The following is a 23,487-nucleotide window of genomic DNA, read 5'->3' as shown; positions in this document are numbered from 1 at the left end:
GAATATTCAGTGTTGATTTCCTCTAGGATTGACTGGTTTGATTTCCTTGCAGTCCAAGGGACTCTCAAGAGTCTTCTCTTAGCACCACGGTTCAAAAGTATCATTTCTTCTTCACTTAGTCTTCTTTATAGTCTAACTCTCACATCCATACATGACTACTAGAAAAACCATAGCTTTGACTATGTGGACCTTTGTGGGCAAGGTGATATCTCTGCTTTTTAATATGCTGTCTAGGTTTTGTTGAAACTTGCCTTCCAAGGAGCGAGTGTCTTTTAATTTCATGGCCACAGTCACCATCTACAGTGATTTTGGAACCCAAGAAAATAAAATCTGTCACTGATTCCAGTTTTTCCCCTTCTGTTTGCCATGAAGTGATGGGACCGGATGCCATGATCTTAGTTTTCTGAATTTTGAGTTTTAAGCCAACTTTTTCACTCTTTTCTTTCACCCTCATCAAGAGGCTCTTTAGTTCCTCTTCACTTTCTGCCATTAGAGCGGTATCATCTACATATCCGAGGTTGTTGATGTTTCTGCTGGCAATCTTGATTCCAGCTTGTGATTCATCCAACCTGGCATTTCACAAGATTTACTGTACATAGAAGTTAAATAAGCAAGGTGACAATATATAGCCTTGTCGTACTCCTTTCCCAATTTTGTCAGTTGTTCCATGTCCAGTTGTAACTGTTACTTCTTGACCCGAATACAGGTTTCTCAGGAGACGTGTAAGGTGATCTGGTCTTCCTTTCCCCTATATGCTATCAGTTGTCAGGACCGGGCTGTGCTATGATTAGTAGTCTTTAAAGTGTGACTGTCTTTGTGTGTGCTTGTAATCAGTCGTGTCTGACTCTTTTGTCATCCCATGGACTATAGCCCACCAGGCTCCTCTGTCCATGGCATTTTTCAGACAAGAACACTGGAGGAGGTTGCTATTGCTTCCTCTAGAGGATCTTCCTGACCCAGGGATTGAACCCATGTCTCCTGTATCTCCTAGCATTGTAGCCAGATTCCTTACCCACTGAGCCATCAGGGAAGTCCATGACTATGCAGGAGACGCAGGAGACGCGTGTTCAGTCCCTGGGTCTGGAAGATCCCTTGGAAAAGGAAATGGCAACCCACTTCAGTATTCTTTCCTGAAAAATCCCATGGACAGAGGAGTCTGGTGGGCTACGTCAATAAGGTCACAAAGAATCAGACACAGCTGAGTGTGCACGAACCATCATGACAATATTTGGTGGCATTTAAAGTTGAAGAAATTAGGTGAAAAATCACAAATGAATTCTTCCCTTTCTCTGTGGAGCCAGGAGGGACCTTGGAAGCCCCCAGTTGAGCCTCCATATTTTACAGTGGAGGAATCTTCGGCTCGAGGGGCTTGCCTGAAGTTGTGCGGTTTGCCTCGTGGAGAGTGAACTGGGCCAGGCACCTTGGATCATGGGAGATAGACACCTGCCTTCCAGCGCACAGGGTGCTTCCTCGGCTCCTAGACAGGCTGAGTCTGCCTAGGCTCAGCCAGACGACGGCATCATCTCCAGCAGGTCCTGAGCAGTGGCATCATAGCAAAGCAGTGTTGTTGTTGTAGTCTTTAATTCAAGTTTTGGTAGATTTCCCTAGTTGTCTGGAGCTTTCACAGGGTTGGAATGTCTTAGAGACCATCACTCCTGCCCTTCTTAGTTTTCTGTTGCTGGTGATAAAGGACCACAAACGAAGCAGCTTTAAAACCACCCAAAGTCGTTATCTCGAGTGACATGAAAAGGTCCCCAGGCACAGTTCCCTCTGCTCATCGCTTCCCTGGGCTGAAACTGAGACATTGCCCAGGCTCAGGATTCTCTTCCAAGCCCACTGGTCGTGGACAGAATTCACCTCTTCGTCTTTACAGTGAGATCCCCGTGTTGTCGCTGCCTCCAGATCAGGGAGCTACTGATGCTTCTCAGCTCTTCACAAGCACTTTGGATTTTAAATCAGATGAGGTTGGAATATAGGCAGGGTCTGCTTCATGGGTGTGTAATCTATTCAGAAGGACCCCCACTCCTGACTTAATGCTCTGCTCACCATCCTGGAGTTCTTGATAATTTTGAAACAAGGGGGTCCCTGCATTTTCCTTTTGCCCTGGGCTCTGCAAATTATCTAGCTGGTTCTCAATGTGGGACAGGGCATTAAAATGCCAGTGATTTGACCAATCTGCTCCTGCAACTGATTTGAATTTTGAGAACATGCTGTTCCTGTTGAATAAAGGGGGATTTATTTCTTTTCCCTAGAATACACTGCGTTCTGTTTTCCAAATTAGCCCTACTTATCAACCCTGTGGAGAATTTGGAAAGCACGATTGTTCTTGCTGGAAGCAAAGGTTGGCTTGTTAATCCTAAATCCTGGCTCTGAGTTCTCAGGCCTGGAAGTGAGAAGCTGGTTCCCACAACCACAGGGGCCTCGGGGGGCTGGAGGCTGGGTGAAAGACCGCAGAGGCAGAGCAAAGAGCTCCTGCTAGGCAGCCAGACAGATGGGGTCGGCCTCCCGCCTCTGCTGCTCGCCAGCTCTGAAACTCTGAGCATCGTGCTTGACTTCTGTGATCCTCTGTCTCCCCATCTCTATAGATTGGGGGTAACAGCTTCCTGCAGGCTTGCAGGGATAATTAGAGAGAACGGGTATTCAGGGCCTAGATTTGCGCTTGACACATGCATAGAAGATGCTCCGTAAATGTATAGTTGTATTCTTATTGCTGCTATTTATTGCCAAGATTGAAAGCTGGGTGGGATTTGACTTGCTGTAGGGGAGGAGAATCTGTATGCTGGCCAGGAAGGAAAATGTGTGTGTGAATGCAGGACGTGGGGTGGAGTGTGGTGTTTTTGGAGGCTTGGTGAGAGGTTTGCACAGGTGGAGAGTGTGCATTAAGGAATCTTGGGAGGTAGAGTTGGGGACTCATAGCCACGTGATGGAGGGAGTTGTGGATGAGATGGGGTTGGCCATGGGCGCCCTGCAGTCATTTCATGCACCCCAAGTGGTAATTACTGAGGGGAGACATTGAAAACTGACCTGCCTGAATTAGAATGTGCAAGTGGGATTCTTAAAAGCTTCAGAAGTGCAGAGGAAACTCTGGGAGGCGTGGAGATGCCCCTGGGAGGCTGAGTGCAGGGCGGAGAGCTGGGAAGTGATGACCCAGCCTGTGGCTCGGAGACGTGGGGGGTTTAGCGCTTCTTGTGCTTCTCATTCAGGAATGTTCTGGGGTTGGAGTCCAGCTTGGTCTTCCTGTCTCTCCCAGGAAACCGTCTCTTTTTGAAATTTTTAAAAATTGTTATTTATTTTTATTTTATTTTTTTGCCTCCTGGCATGTGGGATCCCTAGTTTCCTGGCCAGGGATCAAACCCGAACCCCCTGCATTGGAAGCACAGAGTCTTAACCACTGGACTGCCAGGGAAGTCCCCCTGCAAACCATTTCTGTCCTAGGGTAGATAACTAGACACAGAAGTGACTTCAAAGCACCTAACTGTATTTATTAATTAAACCCAAAGAAAAATGACCTCCTAGATTTACTTTCCCTGTAGCCATATCCCTGAATGTCCACAGCAGTCTGACAGGATGGGAGATGACAGAGGGAAGGAGACAAGGTTTTAACCAACTGCAGTTTAAATATTTCACTTCTGCAGATTTTCCAGAAGCTTTTGACAACTGAATGCTTTGCTAGGGCCCTCATGGGGCAAATGCAGGCTCTAGGCCAAAACCTTGTCTACCTTCCCTATAAATCTTCTACTTTGATTATTGTAGCTGTGCTAGACTGCAGCATTATCCACTGGAGAGAGCCCAGGAGACCAGGCTGAGGTTCCCATAGTTTCATGGTTTGTGGACACTGGGTGTCTTAGTAATTGCTCCAAAATCACTGTAGATGGTGACTGCAGCCACGAAATTAAAGGACGCTTGCTCCTTGAAAGAAAAGCTATGCCAGCGTATTAAAAAGCAGAGACATTACTTTGCCGACAAAGGTCCACCTAGTCAAAGCTATGGTTTTTCCAGTAGTCATGTGTGGATGTGAGAGTTGGACTATAAAGAAAGCTGAGTGCTGAAGAATTGATGCTTTAGAACTGTGGTGCTGGAGAACACTCTTGAGAGCCCCTTGGACAGCAAGGAGATCCAACCAGTCAATCCTAAAGGAAATCAACGCTGAATATTCATTAGAAGGACTGATGCTGAAGCTGAAGCTCCAGTACTTTGGCCACGTGATGCAGAGAACCAACTCATTGGAAAAGACCCTGATGCTGGGAAAGATTGAAGGCAGGAGGAGAAGGGGAGACAGAGAATGAGATGGTTGGATGGCATCACTGACTCAATGGACATGAGTTTGAGCAAGCTCCAGGAGATGGTGAAGGACAGGGAAGCCTGGTGTGCTGCAATCCACCAGGTCACAAAGAGTCAGACATGACAGAGCGACTGAACAACGACACTGGGCCAAAAGAAGGAGCTGACAGTTCCATTTATCAGATAATTAGGTCTCAACAACTTAATAAGTTTTTGTGTCCTTGTAACATAGTAGTCACCCACTCCAGTGTTCTTGCCTGGAGAATCCCAGGGATGGGGGAGCCTGGTGGGCTGCCGTCTATGGGGTTGCACAGAGTCGGACACGACTGAAGCGACTTAGCAGCAGCAGCAGCAGCAACATAGTAGTCATTTGACAAAAAAAGGAAAAGAAAGAGGGATTTCCCTGGTGGTCCAGCGGCTAAGACTCTGCCCTCCCAGTGCAGAGAGCTTGGGTTTGATCCCTGCTCAGGGGAACTAGGTCCCAGATGCCATAACTAAGAGTTTGCATGCCGCAACTAAAGATGCCGCAGGCTGCAACAAAGATCGCGAAGATCCCAGGTACCCAACCAAGACCAGGCACAGCCAAATAAACAAGAAAGAAAAATGACATTTTAATTTTATTAGTCACTATCCACAATTACTTACAAAATTAATACAAATGATCTATGTGCACTCACTGGGAGCCACACAGCCTCTCAAATCTTAGATTCAGATTGGACAGTTCCACGCATTTCCAATTCGACATTGATTTTTGCATGGTATTTGCTTTTAATCACAGAGACCACCACCACCCGACGTCCAGATTCACAAACATACAGAATCGCTGAAAAAAGGTAACGCAATCTGATTTTGAGATTGTGAACTGCTGAGAGCTTGTGCTGAAGGTGTCCAACAGTGTTTTCCCAGGAAACTTGAAATATCCTGGGAGTTTGCTATGACTCTCTGGGGTGTCTCTGGGCTGAGTTTGAGAATGAATGCATTAGGATTGGAAAGATTGCTTCCTACTTCACACCTTATCTTTACCTGAGTGTTTTGCCTTAAAGATGAAAGAAGCACATGTTTTAATGTATTTAAAGCACCTGTGCAGCTGTGTGCCAAATCTTTGGAGAGAGGCACAGGTAGAAGTCTGTCCTTTGATTCATAGACCCCTCACTGCGATTTTCATTTTCACTGCAGCCAGTTTTCTTCAGTGTGATAACGTATGTCAAATACTTAACTTACTGCCTGGCCTTTTCTCAGTAAACACTTTATAATGGAAGTGTCTGCTATTCTAATTTTTTTTTTTTACAAAAATATTTATTTGGCTGTGCCAGGTCTCAGTTGTGGCACAGGGGATCATTACTCTTTGTTGAGGTATGTGGGATCTAGTTCCCTGACCAGGGATCAAACCTGGGCCATAGATCAATTTTGGGAAAATCGATAGTTTAATAAGAGGGAGTCCTCTGACACAATATGATGTCTCTGTCCATGTATTTACATTTTCTTTACTTCAGCAGTGCTTTGCAGCTTTCGGTGTACAGGTCTTGCACATGTTTTATTAAACATTTTCCTAAGTATTTAATGGGCTTCCCAGGTGGTGCTACTGGTAAAGAACCTGCCTGCCAATGCAGGAGATGCAAGAGACATGAGTTCAATCCTGAGTCAGAGTCATCCCCCAGAGAAGGAAATGGCAACCCGCTCCAGTATTCTTGCCTGCAAGACTCCATGGATGGAGGAGCCTGGTGGGCTACAGTCCATGGAGGTTTCAAAGAGTTGGACATGACTGAGTGACTAAGCACAGCACCCAAGTATTTAATATTTTTGGTGGTGTTATAATTGATATTTTTAAAAATTTCAGTTTCCAGTTGTTTACTGATAATGCATAGAAATACAATTGATTGTACATATTGACGTGTTACCCTGTGATGTTAATAAACTCACTTATTCTAAGTCGTATATTTATAGATTCTTTTTTTTTGTAGACCCTTAATGTCACCTGCAAATAAAGACAGCCCTATGTTCTCCTTTCCAATCTCTATGCCTTTACATTTCTTTTTATAATTAATTATTCTAAGACTTTAATAAAATATTGAATAGAAGTGGTAAGAATAGATGTCCTTGCCTTGTTCTCATTTTTAGCTGTGTGTGCTATGCTCAGTCACTCAGTCGTGTCCCATTCTTTGCAACTCTATGGACGGTAACCCGCCAGGCTCCTTTGTCCATGGAATTTTCCAGGCAAGAACATTGGAGCAGGTTGCCATTTCCTTCTCCAGGGGATCTTTTAGACCCAGAGATAGAACCTGTGTCTCTTGTATAGCATTTATTTTTTCACCATTAAGTATGACGTTAGTTTTAGGGATTTTTGTTTTGATCTCTTTTGTCAAATTGAGGAAAGTCTCTTTTATTTCTAGTTTGCTGAGGTTGGTTTTATTTTTTTAAATCATGAATGGATGTTCAATTTTGTAGAGTCTTTTTTTTTTTGTACCTATTGAGATGATTGTTCAGATTTTCTTTTTTAATATGTTAATATGTGGAATTGTAAAAAGTTGGGCATAACTGAGCGACCGAACTGAACTGAATAGTGAATTACTTTGCTTGATTTTCAGATGTTACACCAACTGTATTTATCCTTTCCTTGGATAAACCTCACTTAATCATGATATGGTATCCTTTTTATTATATTGATAAATTCTACTTGTTAAAAAATTTAAGGACATTTAGTCTATGTTCGGGCTTCCCTTGCGGCTCAGATGGTAAAGAATACTCATAATGCAGGAGACCTGGGTTTGATCCCTATGTTGGGAAGATACTCTGGAGAAGGAAATGGCAACCCACTCCAGTATTCTTGCTTGGAGAATCCCATGGACAGAGGAACCTGATGGGCTATGGTCCATGGGGTTGCAAAATTAGGACATGACTGAGCAACTAATACAAGTCTATGTTCATACTGGATATTAGCCTATAATTTTCTTATAATATCTTTGGCTTTTATATTAGAGTAATGTTGAGTTCATAAAATAAGTTGGACAGTAGTTTCCTTCTTCTGTTTTTGGAGAGAGTTTGTGAAATGTTAGTATTGTTTTTTCCTTAAATGTTTGGTAGAATGCACCAATGAAGTCCTATGGGCCTGACATTTTCTTTGTGGAAAGGTTTTTAACTACAGATACAATTTTTTTTACTAGATATAGTATTGTTTGGGTTATCAGTATCTTCTTGAGTGAGTGTTAATAGATTATGGCTTAAAAAAAATCTGTCCATTTTATCTGAGCTGTAGAATTTATGTGCATGATTTTGTTCATGATATTTCCTTATCATACTTTTAATGTCTGTAGAATCTGTAGTGATGCTCCCTTTTTGACTCCCTACGTTGGCCATTTTTTGTCTTTTATCTTTTTTACGTTAATCAGGAGTGTAGACAATACCTTACTTTCATGCTTCTGAGTTGCCAGCTTTCTATAAATGGCTGGCCATTACTGAATGCCAGCCAATTCTAGCTTTCTGTGATAAGGGAGCAGCTAGAGGTTCCAGGCCTTGACTCTGCTTGAGATTTCCCAAGTTCATTTTTGCCATGTCAGTTCTGGCCTAATTAAACAAGGCCCTCACTTAGCAGAGGGAGTTATATTTGTCTTCTGGGACAGCTTGGTTGCTCCATGGGAATCTGAGAGTGCAACTGGGCTTCGGTTCAGGCGAGGCTCTTCTGCTGACCCAGCTCTCATCTAGCTCTGCAGTGGCTATGGGGTGCTCTTGCAAGCTGGGGAATGGAGGTGCACATCAAAGCCAGAAAAACTGGCTTACCACACCGTTTCCCTTTGCTCTCTGCCTCTGCACTCCTCCTATTAGGAGGAGTCTCCAAGACATACACAAATTTGCCGAGGTTGGGAGAGGGGTTCTCTGGACATATTCACCTCTCCCTTTACTTTTCTGCTGTGCTACAGAGGTAATTGGTGCTCAACCCTGTCTGGAGCTGCCTACTGAGCACCTCTGCCAGTTCTTTTTTTTTTTTTTTTTTTTTTTAAGCTGTGCCATAACTTGGCCAAGCACTTTATCATACACAGTAGCTCATAAAGTCAGTGACAAAAACACGTGGAAGTAGGAGACTTCCTTGTGGTCAAGTGGTTAAGACTTTACTTCCCAGTGCATGGGGTGCCAGTCAGTCCCTGATTGGGGAGCTAAGATCTCACATGCTTTGGGGCCAAAAAAAACCCCAAAACATAAAATAGAAGCAATATTGTAAATTCAGTAAAGACTTTTGAAAAGTGGTCTATATAAAAAAAAATCATTAAAATAAAAAATCACACATACACACACGGAAGTAGATGAGCTTTGCTGGTAGCTCAGTTGGTAAAGAATCCTCCTGCAATGCAGGAGACCAGGGTTCAGGTCAGAAAGATCCCCTGGAGAAGGAAATGGCACCCCACTCCAGTATTCTTGCCTGAAAAATCCCATGGACAGAGGTCTCTGGTGGGCTATACAGTCCATGAGGTCACAAGAGTCAGAGTGAAGACACAACTTAGCAACTAGACCACCAGATAAGACTTGGAGGAATCTTCCACCTAAGGTCACACAGCTAGGACCAGGTGTCTCATCTGATCCTTCTGAGACCAGAGCCGGTGCTGTGACCCATCCTCCCCATGCTGAGTGGCTTGGATGCCCCAGCTCTCTATCTCCATCACTCAGAGAGTGGGTCATGACAGAGACAGGTCCATCTCTGGAATTCTTCACCCAAGCTGACCTCTCTGGGAGGAAGATGGTTGACTCACAGTTGAAATCACAGCAGATGGGGCCAATCAGGGTTTCTAAAGATCATGAGGCAGCAGCAGCAGCTTCCTCTAGTTTGATGGACAACTTCTAAATGGAACCGGACTCTAACACTCAGTCTAGCTGCTCTTAGTGATCCTTTTATTCCTCATTTGAAAAGTGTGTTTGGAGAAGGCAAACACTTCTTTGGTTTGATGTTTTGCCTATCTTTGGACTACTGGTTGATCCTGCTTTGGTTCAGTTGTTTCTGCTCTATTTATTTCTCCCAATGACACGGATCTACCAATGATAATAGAGGTAACTCATTGCTTTTTCATCTAAGCTGCACAATTAAGGCTTGTCCCTTGGGCTTCTCAGTGTGGTCTGTGTTCCCACAGCCCCTCTGTTCTGTTTACTCATCTGCAGAATTAGGCAAGTCTTGTGATGCTGAAGCTGAAACTCCAGTACTTTGGCCAGCTCACGTGAAGAGTTGACTCATTGGAAAAGACCCTGATGCTGGGAGGGATTGGGGCAGGAGGAGAAGGGGACGACAGAGGATGAGATGGCTGGATGGCATCACCAACTCGATGGGCATGAGTTTGGGTAAACTCTGGGAGTTGGTGATGGACAGGGAGGACTGGCGTGCTGCAATTCATGGGGTCGCAATGAGTCGGACACGACTGAGCGACTGAACTGAACTGAACTGTGCCCAATCTCAGATTCCACAATCTCTTTCTCTTGCTGTAGCATGTTGGAATGAAAGGGAGAGACAGGGATTAGATCATAGAATGTTGGAGTGGGAATAGACTTCACAGCTCATTCTAGAGGTAATTGGCCCCATTTTACAGACGGGGAAATGGAGACCACCCAGTAGGCTGTGGATGGAACTTGGGCCTTCTAGTGTCCAAGCTGGCTCTGGACACTGCTCTCCCATGTTGCTGTCCCAGGTGGATAGACCCTGGAGCCCCTTTCTCTAGTGTGTGTGAGAAAGCAACTGCTTCTCATTTTAGCTGGAAAAACCCATGCTCATTTTCATCCCTGATGTGGGCAGATTCTCCCAGGCCTTTGTGGGAAGTAGAAAGAGGAAGCGAGGGGATGATTTTTAGTGGCAGGGCTCTAGTAACTGTCCTTGTGAGGTTCTCAGAATCCCCACACTTCCCTGGGGTTGCTGGTCTTGTTGGAGTTAAGCCTTCTCTTGGCTTTTCCCAGGGAGCAGGTCCAAGGAAGTCCAGAGGTACTTGTTTACAGCTGTCTCTGGGTGATGTTCGCCAGGTTCTGAGTCGGGGAGAAATGTTTCTATCCCCTTATTTATTTCTCCTATTGGAGAACTTGGAGAGACACACCAGTTAAATCACCACAACTACCTGGAATCCTGGGAGGACAGCAGATATGTTTGGGGCTGGAAATGTTGTATTTTTGCTCAGTTTTTTTTTTTTTTTGTGATTCATACACTCTATGAAGGAAGTTTAGTGTCTATGTAGAAGTCATTTATTATCTGTGAGCCTCAGTTTCTCTAAAGGTTGTTGTTGTTCAGCTGGTCAGTTATGTCTGACTCTTTGTGACCCCCATGGACTGCAGCTTGCCAGGCTTCCCTGTCCTTCACCATCTCCTGGACCTTGCTCAAACTCGTGTCCATTGAGTCGGTGATGGCATCCAACCATCTCATCCTCTGTCAACCCCTTCTCCTCCTGCATGCTATCTTTCCCAGCATCCAGATCTTTTCTAACAAGTCAGCTTTTCACATCAGGTGGCCAAAGTATTGGAGCTTCAGCGTCAGCCCTTCCAATGTATATTCAGGGTTGATTTCCTTTAGGATGGACTGGTTTGATCTCCTTGTAGTCCAAGGGACTGTCAAGAGTCTTCTCTAGCACCACAGTTCTAAAGCACATGGGAACAATATCCAATTTTCCTCTTCCACAGGAAGGGGATCATGCTGCTGCTGCTGCTAAGTTGCTTCAGTCGTGTCTGACTCTGTGCGACCCCATAGATGGCAGCCCACCAGGTTCCCCCATCCCTGGGATTCTCCAGACAAGAACACTGGAGTGGGTTGCCATTTCCTTCTCCAATGCATGAAAGTGAAAAGTGAAAGTGAAGTAGCTCAGTCATGTCTGACTCTTAGTGACTGAATGGACTGCAGCCTACCAGGCTCCTCCGTCCATAGGATTTTCGAGGCAAGAGTACTGGAATGGGGTGCCATTGCCTTCTCCGAGGGGATCATGAGGGAAGGTTTTCTGGTAGTATCATATGAAAGGGTCCTGAAAACCAAAATAACAAAAATGATGCTACTGTAAATTTGCTGAGTTAGTTAATCTTGCCTAGTATTTGCAGACCTTTCCTATACCTTAGAAAAATCAAGCTGTGCAGAAAGGGAGTGGATTCCAGCCCTGAAATAAAGCAGTGCAGATTCCAGGAGCTGGGACAGAGAGGGGCCCTTTGGTTTTCGATGGTCTCTCACTTCCAGGAGGGAAAGTTGGGAGAGGCAGGCTGGTCCCCAAGATGTCCCTGTGCCCAGGGGTATAGAACTGAGAACTGAGGTCCCTGGTGGGGTCACACAGCCACTGGGGATGCCTGTGGATATGCAGTTCCAAGAGCCATAGAGGACTTGAGAATGTCACAGGTTTCACAGCCTGGAGCAATGGCCGTACCCCAGGCATGGAGGCGTTGTGTGTGTATGTAGTGTAGGAGTGCATGTATGTGGGTATATGTGAACGTAACTGGGTCTGTGTGCGAATGTAAGAGTGTGTGTGTATATGAAGCTGTGTTTCTATAAGAGTCAGATGGAGTTTGTATATATGTGTGTGCATGAGTGTGTGGATGTCTTTATATGTGTGTATATGTGTGTACATGTGAGTGTGTGTGTGTGCATGCTCATGAGTATGAGAGTGAGTGTGTGTATATGTGTGTGTGAGCATGTATTCATAAACGTTTAAGTGTAGGTGTGGGGTTTAGTGTGTGTGTGCGTGTGTGTGCGTTGGGGGTGGGCCGCACAGACCCTTTGTTCGTTAGCGGCAGTTTTGCAGGCCAATGGTTTCCTTTGAAACTTCAGGCTTCTTGCGAACCCCACTGTGTGAACGGGGAGAGAGGCAGACCAGGGCCTCTCAGACCATCTGTGGTGAAGGATCAGGGTTCCTTTCCTTGTTATTTCCTACCCATCATGGATCAATACATTCATGCTGCTAAGTCGCTTCAGTCGTGTCCGACTCTGTGCGACCCCATAGATGGAAGCCCACCAGGCTCCCCTGTCCCTGGGATTCTCCAGGCAAGAACACTGGAATGGGTTGCCATTTCCCTCTCCAATGCATGAAAGTGAAAATTGAAAAGGAAGTCGCTCAGTCGTGTCCGACTCTTAGCGACCCCATGGACTACAGCCCACCAGGCTCCTCCATCCATGGGATTTTCCAGGCAAGAGTACTGGAGTGGGGTGCCATTGCCTTCTCTGCAATACATTCATAGCATACACTAAAAATGAATTACTACCAAGATGTAATAAGAAAAGACACAACCAGCCCCATTAAAAATTTTTTAGATTTCTGTGTCAAATTTCTTTATAGGTTTCTGGAATCTCCCTGTGAGTCCCTTCCCCCCAGGCCGGGTGGCAGTGTGGCTGGCAGAGCGCTGGGTGCAGCCCTGAGCTAGATTCACAGCTGAGGCAGAGAGAAGGGGAAGGCAGGGTGTAGGATTCTTGGCTGCAGACTGACCTGGAATCCCTCTGCCATCCAAGCAGAGAGACTAGGGGTATCACCAGGTGGCACAGGTTTGGGGTCAAAGTAAGAGGCTCAGACCGCCTCTGCCACTTGGGTACCCGCAGAATGGGGGCTTGGTATCCCAAGTCTTCAGTAGCTCATTTCTGAGTCAGGTGCTATGGGTGTGTGCATTGGGTTGGTGGCAACTAACTTCTTGCCTTCCTCGAAACCCTATGTGTGATCTGTGATAGCTGGCTTTGCAAATGCCCATGGTATGGGGATTCCCTAATTATAGTGGATATGTTTACATAAAGAATTTTGGTCACTGGATTTTTCCCTTTTTTTTCCCCCAATAGAATCAAGGCATCTTTTGGCCTGGGATGTCCTGGGGTGGGAGGAGTGAATGATTAATTAATGATTAATGGAAAATTGCTTTGGGGACAGACAGAGGGGAAGACCCTATCTGTGCCTTTGCCTTAGTGCTTATTCATAGTAGCCTCTTAAATCTCTAACATCTGATGGGCATCTCATCAGAAACAGCTTCAACCCCTCCCCTCGACAGCGGTGGTATGCTGAGGAGGGCTGCTGTGTGGTTCTGGCGGAGTCGGGGAAGGGACACTGGTGGACGGTGCCATGTCAAGGTGACCCTTGGGCCACCCGCTGTTTGGAATAATAAAGGAGGCCCAGGTATCTGCTGATGCCTCTGGGTCAACATTTTCGTGATGAAACAGTTGAGACCAAGGAAGCCAAGCAAACAGGTCATCTTTGGTGGGTGTTGCTGTCTCATCTGGGGCTTCCCTGGTGGCTCAGTGGTAATGAATCCACCTGCAGTGCAGGAGCCGTAGGAGATATGTGTTCGATCCCCAGGCTGGCAAGATCCCCTGAAGGAGGGCATGGCAACCCACTCCGGTATTCTTGCCTGGAGAATCCCATGGCCAAAGGAGACTGGTGGGCTACAGTCCATGGGATCGCCAGGAGTCAGACACGACTCAAGTGACTTGGCACACACGCACGTGCATCTGAGTGGGCATTTCTTCAAGTGCGGGAAAGATCTTTGTCTCTGAGCCCAGGTCTGGGGTCTTGTCTTCACCCTCCTTTTTTGGTTTTTCTGACCCACAGCACAGAGCACAGGATCTTTAAGTGTCTTGCCTTTGTTTCTCTTCTTAGGTCAGGAAGATCCCAACAGTCTGCGCCATAAATACAACTTTATTGCCGATGTCGTGGAGAAGATAGCTCCTGCCGTGGTTCACATCGAACTGTTTCGCAAGTAAAGAGCGCCTTCCTTTTTTTCCCCCAGTTTCCGAAGCTCCCACCAAAACTGCTGCCATAAGCAAAACATCAGAGCTCTTTCTGAGACACTTTAGAGTGTCACTGAATACAGTCCTACAAGAAGATAAGCTCTTCTCCCTTGGGATGTTTTCCTGTTTGCCCATTGAAAGCTACATTCTTGACCCTTCTAAGATGTTTTAAGAGCCTCTGGTTCTGAAGAGATTCCCTAAGAATATTTTCTAAGTGGAATTTTGGGATGCGAATAAAAGTCAGTCTAACATTCTATTTTTTTAAGTTTAATAAAGCCATTGGGCAGAGTAACAATTGCTAGTAATAGGTGTGTGTTGCTGTTATAGAACTGATGCATCAATGTGTCAGAGGGTCGATTTTAAATGTTTCAGCTTTAACCGGGTACTCGTTTTGGTTCTAGGCTTCCTTTTTCTAAGAGGGAAGTGCCAGTGGCCAGTGGGTCTGGGTTCATCGTGTCCGAAGATGGACTGATTGTGACAAACGCCCACGTGGTGACCAACAAGCATCGGGTCAAAGTCGAGCTTAAGAATGGTGCCACCTATGAGGCCAAAATCAAAGACGTGGACGAGAAGGCGGACATTGCCCTTATCAAAATCGACCACCAGGTAGGTGTGTTCCCCACCTGCAGGACCAAGTTCTCAGGTGCCTTGGCTGACGCTTGGCTAAATCCGGAGAGGTCAAAAGACACCAGAACTCCCTGATTTCATGAGTTTCTCAAGTGGGATGGAACCAGTTAGGTCTGGATCAAAGGAGAGCATTTGGGAGATGCTGAGTGTGGCCTGGGGTGGGGAAAGGGTGGGATCTCATGGAAGCTTCTTGAATAAGCAGGCCATAAGATCAGAGTTTTAATAATAGTGTTCTAAATTTTTATCAAAGCAGTAGGCTTATAAAGAAATGAATAGGTAAGCAGTGAAAACTGAGTTTCCGTTCCATTCCTACCCCTCAGGCAACTGTTGCTACAGATTTGTGTTCCTTCGTGCACTCACCATGTATAGAGAATTTACTGGGTTTTGAAGTTAACCATCATTAGCATGGAAACAACTACTCTGAAAACAAACCAAGTCTCCCAAACTGAGCTTTTGCAAAGTTACTACATGTGTTTTAAAACAGTACTTCACACTCAAAAGAAGTTTTGGAAACCTTGAATTAAAACAAAGCTAACGGATTTTGTCCTCATAGCGCTTCTCAAAGCTTTTCATATGCCGATGTGCATAGGACCCTCCTGCAAGAGTGTGACTCTGAACTACAACTATCTGAGCGCAGAATTTTTTTTTTTTTTAATTGAGATGTAAAGAGCTCAGTTTGGGAAATGGCTTGCTTTCTGTTGAAATATTCTCCTTGTAGTCATTTTTGTTCTGTTGATTTGTTTAGCAAAATCTTCATGTGTGTGTGCTAAGTTGCTTCAGTTGTGTCCAACTTTATGCGACCCTATGGACCATAGCCTGCCAGGCTCCTCTGCCCATGGGATTCACCAGCAAGAATACTGGAGTGGGGGGCCATGTCCTCCTCCGGGGGATCTTCCCGACCCAGGGGTGGAACCCGTGTCTCTTATGTCTCCTACATTTGGCTGGTGGGTTCTTTACTGTTAGAGCCACCCGGGAAGCCCAAAGTCCTGGCTGAAATCAAGTCCAGTTTTTATTAGACCATCAACAGTTCCCACTTGTTGGTACGTCGATAACAGAGGTTTGGTTTGCGAAGCGGCAGGTACCTAGCGAGATTGTGTTTTCTGGTTTCTCCACACTTTGTCATTTTTTAGACTTCATCTGGAAGGAGGAATCGGGATAGATTGGAATCTTGCTTCTGGACCAGGAAGAGGTCATAAACTGAGAGGCAGAGAGCGGTCTTCTTTTCCAGCTCTCAGTGTCTTTTACCTGATCTGGGCTGTGAAGTCAGACCATGGTGAAATAGCATGGGCTGTTTTCGTTTGTGCTGTTGATTAGAGCAGAAACAGGCCCGGTGCCCAGCGTAGGTAACTGACCTTTAGAGAGGTCTCGATTGCATACTATTTCTGTTAGGTTACCATGGGATTTCTGTAACAACTCATCTTTCAAAATGAGTTTATGGGTCATAGTATAGTCGTACTAACTTCTACTTGATGAGCTCCAAAACTGGACTAGGCTCTGCCTTCGTTTATAACTTTGACCTGTTCTGTCAACGGCTTTTATCATTCCCATTTTACATAGGAAGGAATAGGGATTCAGAAAGCTTAAGTCACCTCCCTGAGACCACATAGCTAATACTGTGGTGAAATTATAGCCTCCTAAGCTGGCCAGGGGTCTTCCCGCAGGAGACGTGGTTCGGATCCCTGGATCGGGAAGATCCCCTTAGAGGAGGGCATGGCAACCCACTCCAGTATTCATGTCTGGAGAGTCCCATGAACACAGCAGCCTGGCCGGCTGCGGTCCATAGGGTCGCAAAGAGTTGGCCACGACTGAAGCGACTGGGCACACACACGCAAGCCTGCCAGGCTCCCCGAGTGCCCAAGCTGTGACCATGAGGGAGGGATGAAGCCTGACCTTTTGGTGTGATGAGATGGCTCAGCTTTAAATAACCCACGGGGAGGCTGGCACACCCTGGTGTAGGATCATACAGCTTGCAAGGTGTCCAGGATGTGGTAGTCTCACCGGAAGGAGGCTGGCCAGAATAGCACATCCTGTGGCCACACGCAGGACTCAGCTCCCCCGAGCCCTGGGGAGGCAGCCAGCCGTGCGGGCTCTGTGCGGGCAGGGCGCTGGTCTGGACCCTGCGTGAGCTGCTCCCGCTGAGTAATTTCATGTTTGGCACACATGGGCACATCCCATGCAGCTGCTGTGGCCGGGGGATATTCTTTTCAGCTTCTGAGCCGAGGTGGAGAGCGGGTTCTCCTGTCATCCCTGGCAGGTCCTGGCAGGATGTGGATTATCTTGATGGACCAGCTTTGCAGGGTGTTTCTAACCTGGCTCTTGCTGTTCCCGGGAGGCTAGCCTTCCTGCCAGCAGCAGGCTATTTGAGATGAGTTTCTAGCCCCAGAAAAAGGAGCTTGAAAATTTAAAGTCGAACTAATGTGGCTTTGCAAAATGGAATCGGAAATGAAAGGATATTAAATTGCAGACACCCACACAGGAGACTGGTTTCCACTGACTAAACTGCTTTTTTTTTTTTGCTGATAGTAGTTGGAAGTGGGGAGAGTGAAAACATCTCTTCCAGCTCTTTCCATTTTGTTCCCTTAGTCGGAGGATTGATTATTTAGGGGAGGGGGGCAGGGACTGGTTTGTAATGAGGCTCAGTTTGGGAGGAGCCCCTTGATTCAGTGAAGACTAAGGTGCCCCAGCGCAGGATTTTATAAATGTGTCTGCAGTGCTGGGGGTGAGGGTGGGGGCAGTGAGCTTACCCTGCACTGTGTCACCTCGGGAGCAAGAAACAGAGCAGGGAATCTCAGACGAGGCAGAACAGACGCAGCAAAACTTGGACTTGAGGATCGAACTCATTCTGAATGCTTGGCATGTGAGGTCATGGCTCAGTCTCCCCAGGGCCATTTGCTCATGACCCAGTGAAACTGGGGTGACTGCCCCCCACATACACCAGCCCAGTGGTTAACTTGGTGCTTTATAATCTGGGCCCATCTCCTCCCCAAGTGCCAGGATTTCATGTGAAAGGCTCTCCATCACTAACCCTGAGACCCTCCTTCCTGAGTGCACTATTCCTGCCACTGTGAATGAATGGAAATTACTATAGACACCTGTGGTCACTGCCCACGTCTTCTGGGCGCAGAGGCCAGCATCTCCTTCTGGATCTATTTCTGTCCCCCCTGGACAGTCTTGTGGGGGCACCAGTCACGGCACAACCCCCCCTCCCGGGGCTATGGGACACAGGATCCATCAGACCAAGCAGATCCTTTGCTTGGAGCAGTAACTGGATGCCAACCACAGGAAAATGACGAGGAAGCCGGTGTGGCCCCTGCCGCCAGGGACCCCCGGGCTGTCTGAGCTCCTGCCTTTTCAGAGCCTGATCAGCCAGCCTACTTTCCGTTTCATTCTTCAAGGCCCCCTCACATCTTCTATAAACCCGCCTCGGCTTGAGCTTGCCAGAGACATTTCTGGGCTTGTGACCAAAGAGCGTTTTTGCTCCTCACTGCTGAGCCGGCTCGTGTGCACTCACTTCCCCTGCTGAGTCTGAGCAGGGGAGAACCTTTGGGGGGAACCTCCCTGAGCAGGGTGTCTGCCCCTGCCAAGCTGGAGCAGGAGGGTGTCCCCTCCAAAGGCAGCCTGCCTGCCCAGACATGTCTTTCCACTGCCCTTTCCTCGGGGCCACAGACGGGGGCCAGCATTTGCCCGGGGCCCGGGAGGTGGTGCCAGCTGCAGGAAGGAAGGACAGTGTGCATGCAAACAGTTTAATAGAAAGCAGCTTTGAGGGCAAACTAGTTCAGCCTCAGATAAAAACGGATTCCAAAATGTGTTGAACATGACGCTGGCCGTGTGTGCAGAACACTTAAAAATTTTTTCTCCAGAGGCTGTGTTTTGTTCATGCAGCTTTTTTTTGCTGAGTAGTTCAGGAAAAGAGAGAGAGAGAAACATATTTGGTTTCTTTAGGTCAGAGTGCAGGACAGAAATAAGTACTGGGGATATACTGAAGAAGGTAAGAAAGTAACTTTTGTTGCAGCTGTTTTTCCAGCTGTGTTGATTAGGACACAGGAAGGGGAAAAGCATCTGTACCCGCCCCCAACCCGTCCCTGCCCTGCCACCCCATCCCAGGACTGCAACTTTCAGATTGGGTCCTGTCTGTCTGTATAAAGCCCTTCACACTCTCTCTGTGCTTATGGAGAAATCTTAACGACTTAACCAGAGATTTGAAGGTGTACCCAGCCTGTTGGGGGTCCCGTTTTCCCCTCCTGCACTCTTCTCTCTATACCTCCCCCATTCTGCTAAGCCCCCACTACTCCACACCCCCACCACCTCCCTCCCACAAAGCAGGGCTGTTCTCTAGGGGCCCGAGTCTTGCCTTCCCTGGGGTGTCCCCCTTCCAGCTCCTCCTTAGGTGACCTTCCGGTCCTTCAGCGTGTGTGCATGCTAGGTCACTACAGTCACGTACAACTCTTCGCGACCCCACAGACTGTAGCCCGCCAGGCTCCATGGGGATTCTCTAGGCAAGAATACTGGAGTGGGTTGCCATGCCCTCCTCCAGGGATCTTACAGACCCAGGGATCGAACCTGTGTCTCCTGCATTGCAGGCCGATCCACTGAGCCCCTGGGGAAGGCCCCGGTCCTTCAGGCCTCAGGTTAAATTCTGTTCCCGACAGTCCTTCCCTGACACCCACCCAGGGAGGGTCCATGTCCCTGTCCCCCCTCCTCACTCTGGAGATGCACAACCCCAGAGGGGATCTCACGCCACTGTTCTTATTTCCCTCCCAGTTGTGTTCACTTGTGGATTTCAGTTTCTCTCTGCTGCTGGGGTGTGAGGGCCACAGCTGTCTTAGTCACTTGTCTTGTTGTAGGGGCTTAACAGCCGTGTGCAGAGGATGAATTCAGAGTCCTCTGCTCAGAGGAGGCCAGGCTGGCTGCTGTGGGCTTCGGGGGTGGGGTGGGGGGCAGGAAGGCGCTGGGGCTCCTGCAGTGGCTGCTCCCCACTTTCGGAGGAGGAGGTGAGCACGCAGCAGGCGGGCTGCAGAGCAGCACCTCCGACTCCACCCCATACTCCACGAGGCCAGTGTTTGTCTGATTCCTGGAGTTGGGACAACATGTGGTCTTGCCGGGCCCCGGGGGCTCTGTGGTCCTTGGTCACTCAGAGCCCTGGGAGCAGTGAGGTTTCCTGTGGGCACCTCTCCCTGACGCCAGCACCCCAGGGGATATTTGGAAGTGGGCTTGTCCTGTCCTGTGAAGTGGTTTTCTCCCTGCACCTCCAGGCCAGGCCTGCGACTGTCCGCCACTGTGTTTGGGCCAGATGCCACCTACTGCTGTTTGCAGTGGCTGAAGGTGACACCTCTGGGCTTGGGGGGCTGCTCTGTGGGCAGAGGGTCCTTTTCTTGTTGAGCTGGCTGCTGGGGCCAGAAGATCTGACACCCCCCGACTGTGAAATGTAGAACCCACATGGTTCTGGGAGAGTGAGGGTCCCAGACCCTTCACCCCTGAGTCTCAGGAGCTGCTGAGCAGCTCTGGTCTCTCTCCAGGCCTGTCTCTCAGAGCCTAGCCTGCTGGTGGCAGACCTGCCCCGACTTCTCGGAGCAAGGAGGGTCCAGGTGACCCGGGGACGGTGGCAAGGGAGGGGAGCGGCGGGTGCAGGCGTGACTCATGCCCGCTCCGTCCCTGCCCCCGCCTCCAGCCAGTTCTCCTCAGACAACCTGATTGTCAGAAGGCGCTGACTCAGCCGCCTGAGCTTGTCCAAGAGTGAATCAGATAACACAGGGCCCGGGCTGGCCTGGCTCCCCATCTTCTGGAGCCTGTTACTTCTCCTCATAAAGTAACCAGGAGCTCCCAGTACCATAGCTACCCTGGTATTTTGTTTCTGTGTTTTTCCATTTTGAATTCTTTTCTCCACTCCCTCTGTCCTGGGCGTTCTGTGGTCTCTCCTCTTTTTTTCTCCCTGAACCGAGAGGCTGGCATTGCATTGGCTACAGAGGCCGCAGACTCTTCTCGATGTTAAGAGGCTCCTGTTACTGTATTGATTTTTTACCATTTTTAGGGGGATGCAGATCAATATTTCATTAGATGACGTCAATCCAGACGCTGGATTGGAAGCCGGCATTTTTGCTCTGGGTCGGCCTTCGCCCAGGGGCTCATGGGGACGAGGCTCCTCGTTGTTCTGATTGCAGCTTCTCATGGAATGTGAAAATATTTCAGTTCCCCAAACCATCAAAAACCAGAGCCCTAGTGTGTTTTCTGGCCCCATTTCAAGAACTTAGTTGATTGTTAAGGAAATTCTTTGGCTATGTTTTTCTCTTAATATGGTAATGTTTTTTTTTTTTTTCACTTTGGTGATTTCTCTTTAGGGAATTCAACCAAGACTATTATTTATGGTTCTGGCAAAGCAGTTCCCAGGTTGTTGGGACTGAATTTGTAGGTGTCCCATGGGGAACGTCCCCTTCACTGAGGGGGAGGGCATGCACTGGTTCCATTCGCTAATTTTGTTAGTGTGTGGCAGTGTGTTGGGACCCGGCGTTGGCCAGCTGTGACCTGCGGTCCAAATCCGGCCCTCCATTTGCCTTTGCAAATAAAGTTTTATTGAGACACAGCCATACCCATTTGCTTTGGTAGAGTCTACAGCTGCTCTTACTGGTCAGCAGCAGAGTTGAGTAGTTGGGATGGAGGCCACCTGGTCCATGAAGCCAACAGTTATTACTTTTTGACCTTTCACAGAAAAAAATTGCCAACTCCAGTGTGAGATGATTAACACCTTGCTCTAGAGGAGCCAAATGTGCTTGGACTGAAATATGCTCTTTAGATCCAAGTGAGGTGAAGCCCGAAGTAACACAGGGGAAAGGGCAGAGAGGCTGATCTCATTTGCTCTTGTGGGGACTGTGCTTCTTCTGAAGAAGATGCTTTGGTCTTGCTGGATTAAGCAGAGAGGCTTTAGTTTTAACCTCTTTCTCTGTAACATTGATAGAGAGGAATTTTGTGAATTCTGAATTATTATCTAGTTTTAAATCCTAATGATCTTTTAAGGTCTGATTCATTCATTGTTTCTGTTATTCTTTATTCATACATGGTGTCTATAAATATTTATTAAGCATCTATTTTGGAGACTTCCCTGGGGACTCAGACAGTAAAGAATCTGCCTACAATGCAGGATACCTGGGTTCTATTCCTGAGTTGGGAAGATCCCCTGGAGAATGGAATGGCAACCTGCTTCAGTATTCTTGTCTGGAGAATCCTACGGACAGAACAGCCTGGCGGGCTACAGTCCATAGGGTCACAAAGAATCAGCCAGGACTGAGCCACTAACATAAGCATCTATTTGACCAAATACTGTGTTGAAGATGTAAAAGCAATGGGCAGAAGCCCATGGAGCTTACTGTTTGGTGTAGAAACAGGCAGACTGGAATAAATACGGCGATTGGTTCAATGAAGAAACAGAGAAAGCAGTAGGAGGCATGGAGGCTGGGGTGCCCTCTGAAGGTATTGTCGGCTTATCTGAGCAGATAACATCCACACTGAGATGGAAGAACGGACAGAGCCAGCTGAGGGAAAGAGTCGGGGGCCTAGAGTTGGTTAGTTTTCCCTTTCTGCCCAGCCTGAGTACGTGGACCTTGGACAAGTGCAACCTTGTTTCCCAGTGAGTTTACTAGAGGCTTCCAGAACACAAGTTAACTGGTTCCTCTGCATATTGTCTATGTCTCTTATTGGCCTTGGGGTTCCTGGTCGCACTCTGGAAAGCTCCACTTTCTTATGCAGTTTCCTGAGAGTCTAGAAGTGCAGAGGGTTCATAATGAGCTGGTTGCCTCTCGTTCATGGCAGGATGGAAGTAGTTTCCCAAAAGTGCTTTCCTAAAACCAACCATTTTCCATGGAAAGGCATAAATAAGACATTCTGGTGAGTTGAGGACTGGTTATTCTAATAATTGTGCTAATTAATGAGTCACTTTTGTTAAACAAGGCACAACAATCTGATCATGAGAACCTGTGACTCATGGTATTTCCCTCTTTGCTTTGGCTGCCAGGCAACTCATAGAAACCATTGGCCCTGTGGCTAGAATATTTTTTATGCTGCCATTTTATGTCATGAAAATGTAAGAATTAATTTATTGTAATAAGCCCTGTGTCATTGACCAACCCAAATTATTTTTTTTGTTTGTTTGTTTTTTTTTTTCCAAATTATTTTTATATAGAGAAAGTTATACATCTTTGGGTTTCCCAGGTGGCACTAGAGGTAAAGAACCCACCTGTCAATGCAAGACAACACGTTCCAGTATTCTTGCCTGGAGAATCCCATGGACAGAGAAGCCTGGCGGGCTACAGTCCATAGAATCGCTGAAGTGACTTAGCATGCATACGTCTTTAAGATTTTTTTAGAATAAATAATATGAAAATGATATATCCTGGGCAACTTCCCTGCTTCTGGAGCCACACATACTCTAAGTGGTCCTGGGTAGGAGGGATCCACACTGCCTTCAATTCAGCGTAGCAGATACCAAAAAGCTGAGCACTGAACCTACCAAATAGAGTGAGACCACACCCCTTTGTGGAACTGGTGGGTATAAGTTGTCTCCTATCACCTGAGCCCCAAGCCTGCAGCCTCATTGACGACTGAAAACCAGGCTGCATCCAGAGTCAGTTACCCAAACTGAAATGCCAGGCCTTGGCAAACCCCCAGTATTGGCCTAATCCCAATTTTAGGATCCTGATGGATCTTTTAAGATCTGATTTGTTTACTCACTCATATATTCACTTTCACATCCCTTGATTTTCATAAATATTTATTGGCCAAACACCACTGTAGCAATGTTAGCCAACTTGAAGTCACTGGATAGATGCTAAGGAGCTGGCAGATGGAAGAGGCAAGTTGCACTCAGTGAGGCAATGTTTTTCCTCCTCTTGATG

General features: G+C 47.2%; 1 protein-coding gene across 1 annotated transcript in view; it reads left to right on the top strand.

The window, feature by feature from the left end:
• HTRA1 (HtrA serine peptidase 1) overlaps positions 1-23,487 on the top strand; it is a 57,744-nt gene that overhangs the window by 15,804 nt on the left and 18,453 nt on the right. The window contains 2 exon segments of the mRNA XM_005890165.3: positions 13,848-13,947; positions 14,380-14,584. Coding sequence (XP_005890227.2) covers positions 13,848-13,947; positions 14,380-14,584 — 305 coding nt within the window.

The sequence above is a fragment of the Bos mutus genome, chromosome 26, assembly GCF_027580195.1.
Source record: "Bos mutus isolate GX-2022 chromosome 26, NWIPB_WYAK_1.1, whole genome shotgun sequence".
Classification (NCBI taxonomy): Eukaryota; Metazoa; Chordata; class Mammalia; order Artiodactyla; family Bovidae; genus Bos; species Bos mutus.
The sequence above is the reverse complement of the archived record's forward strand: the minus strand, read 5'-3'. Positions and strand labels throughout refer to the sequence as shown.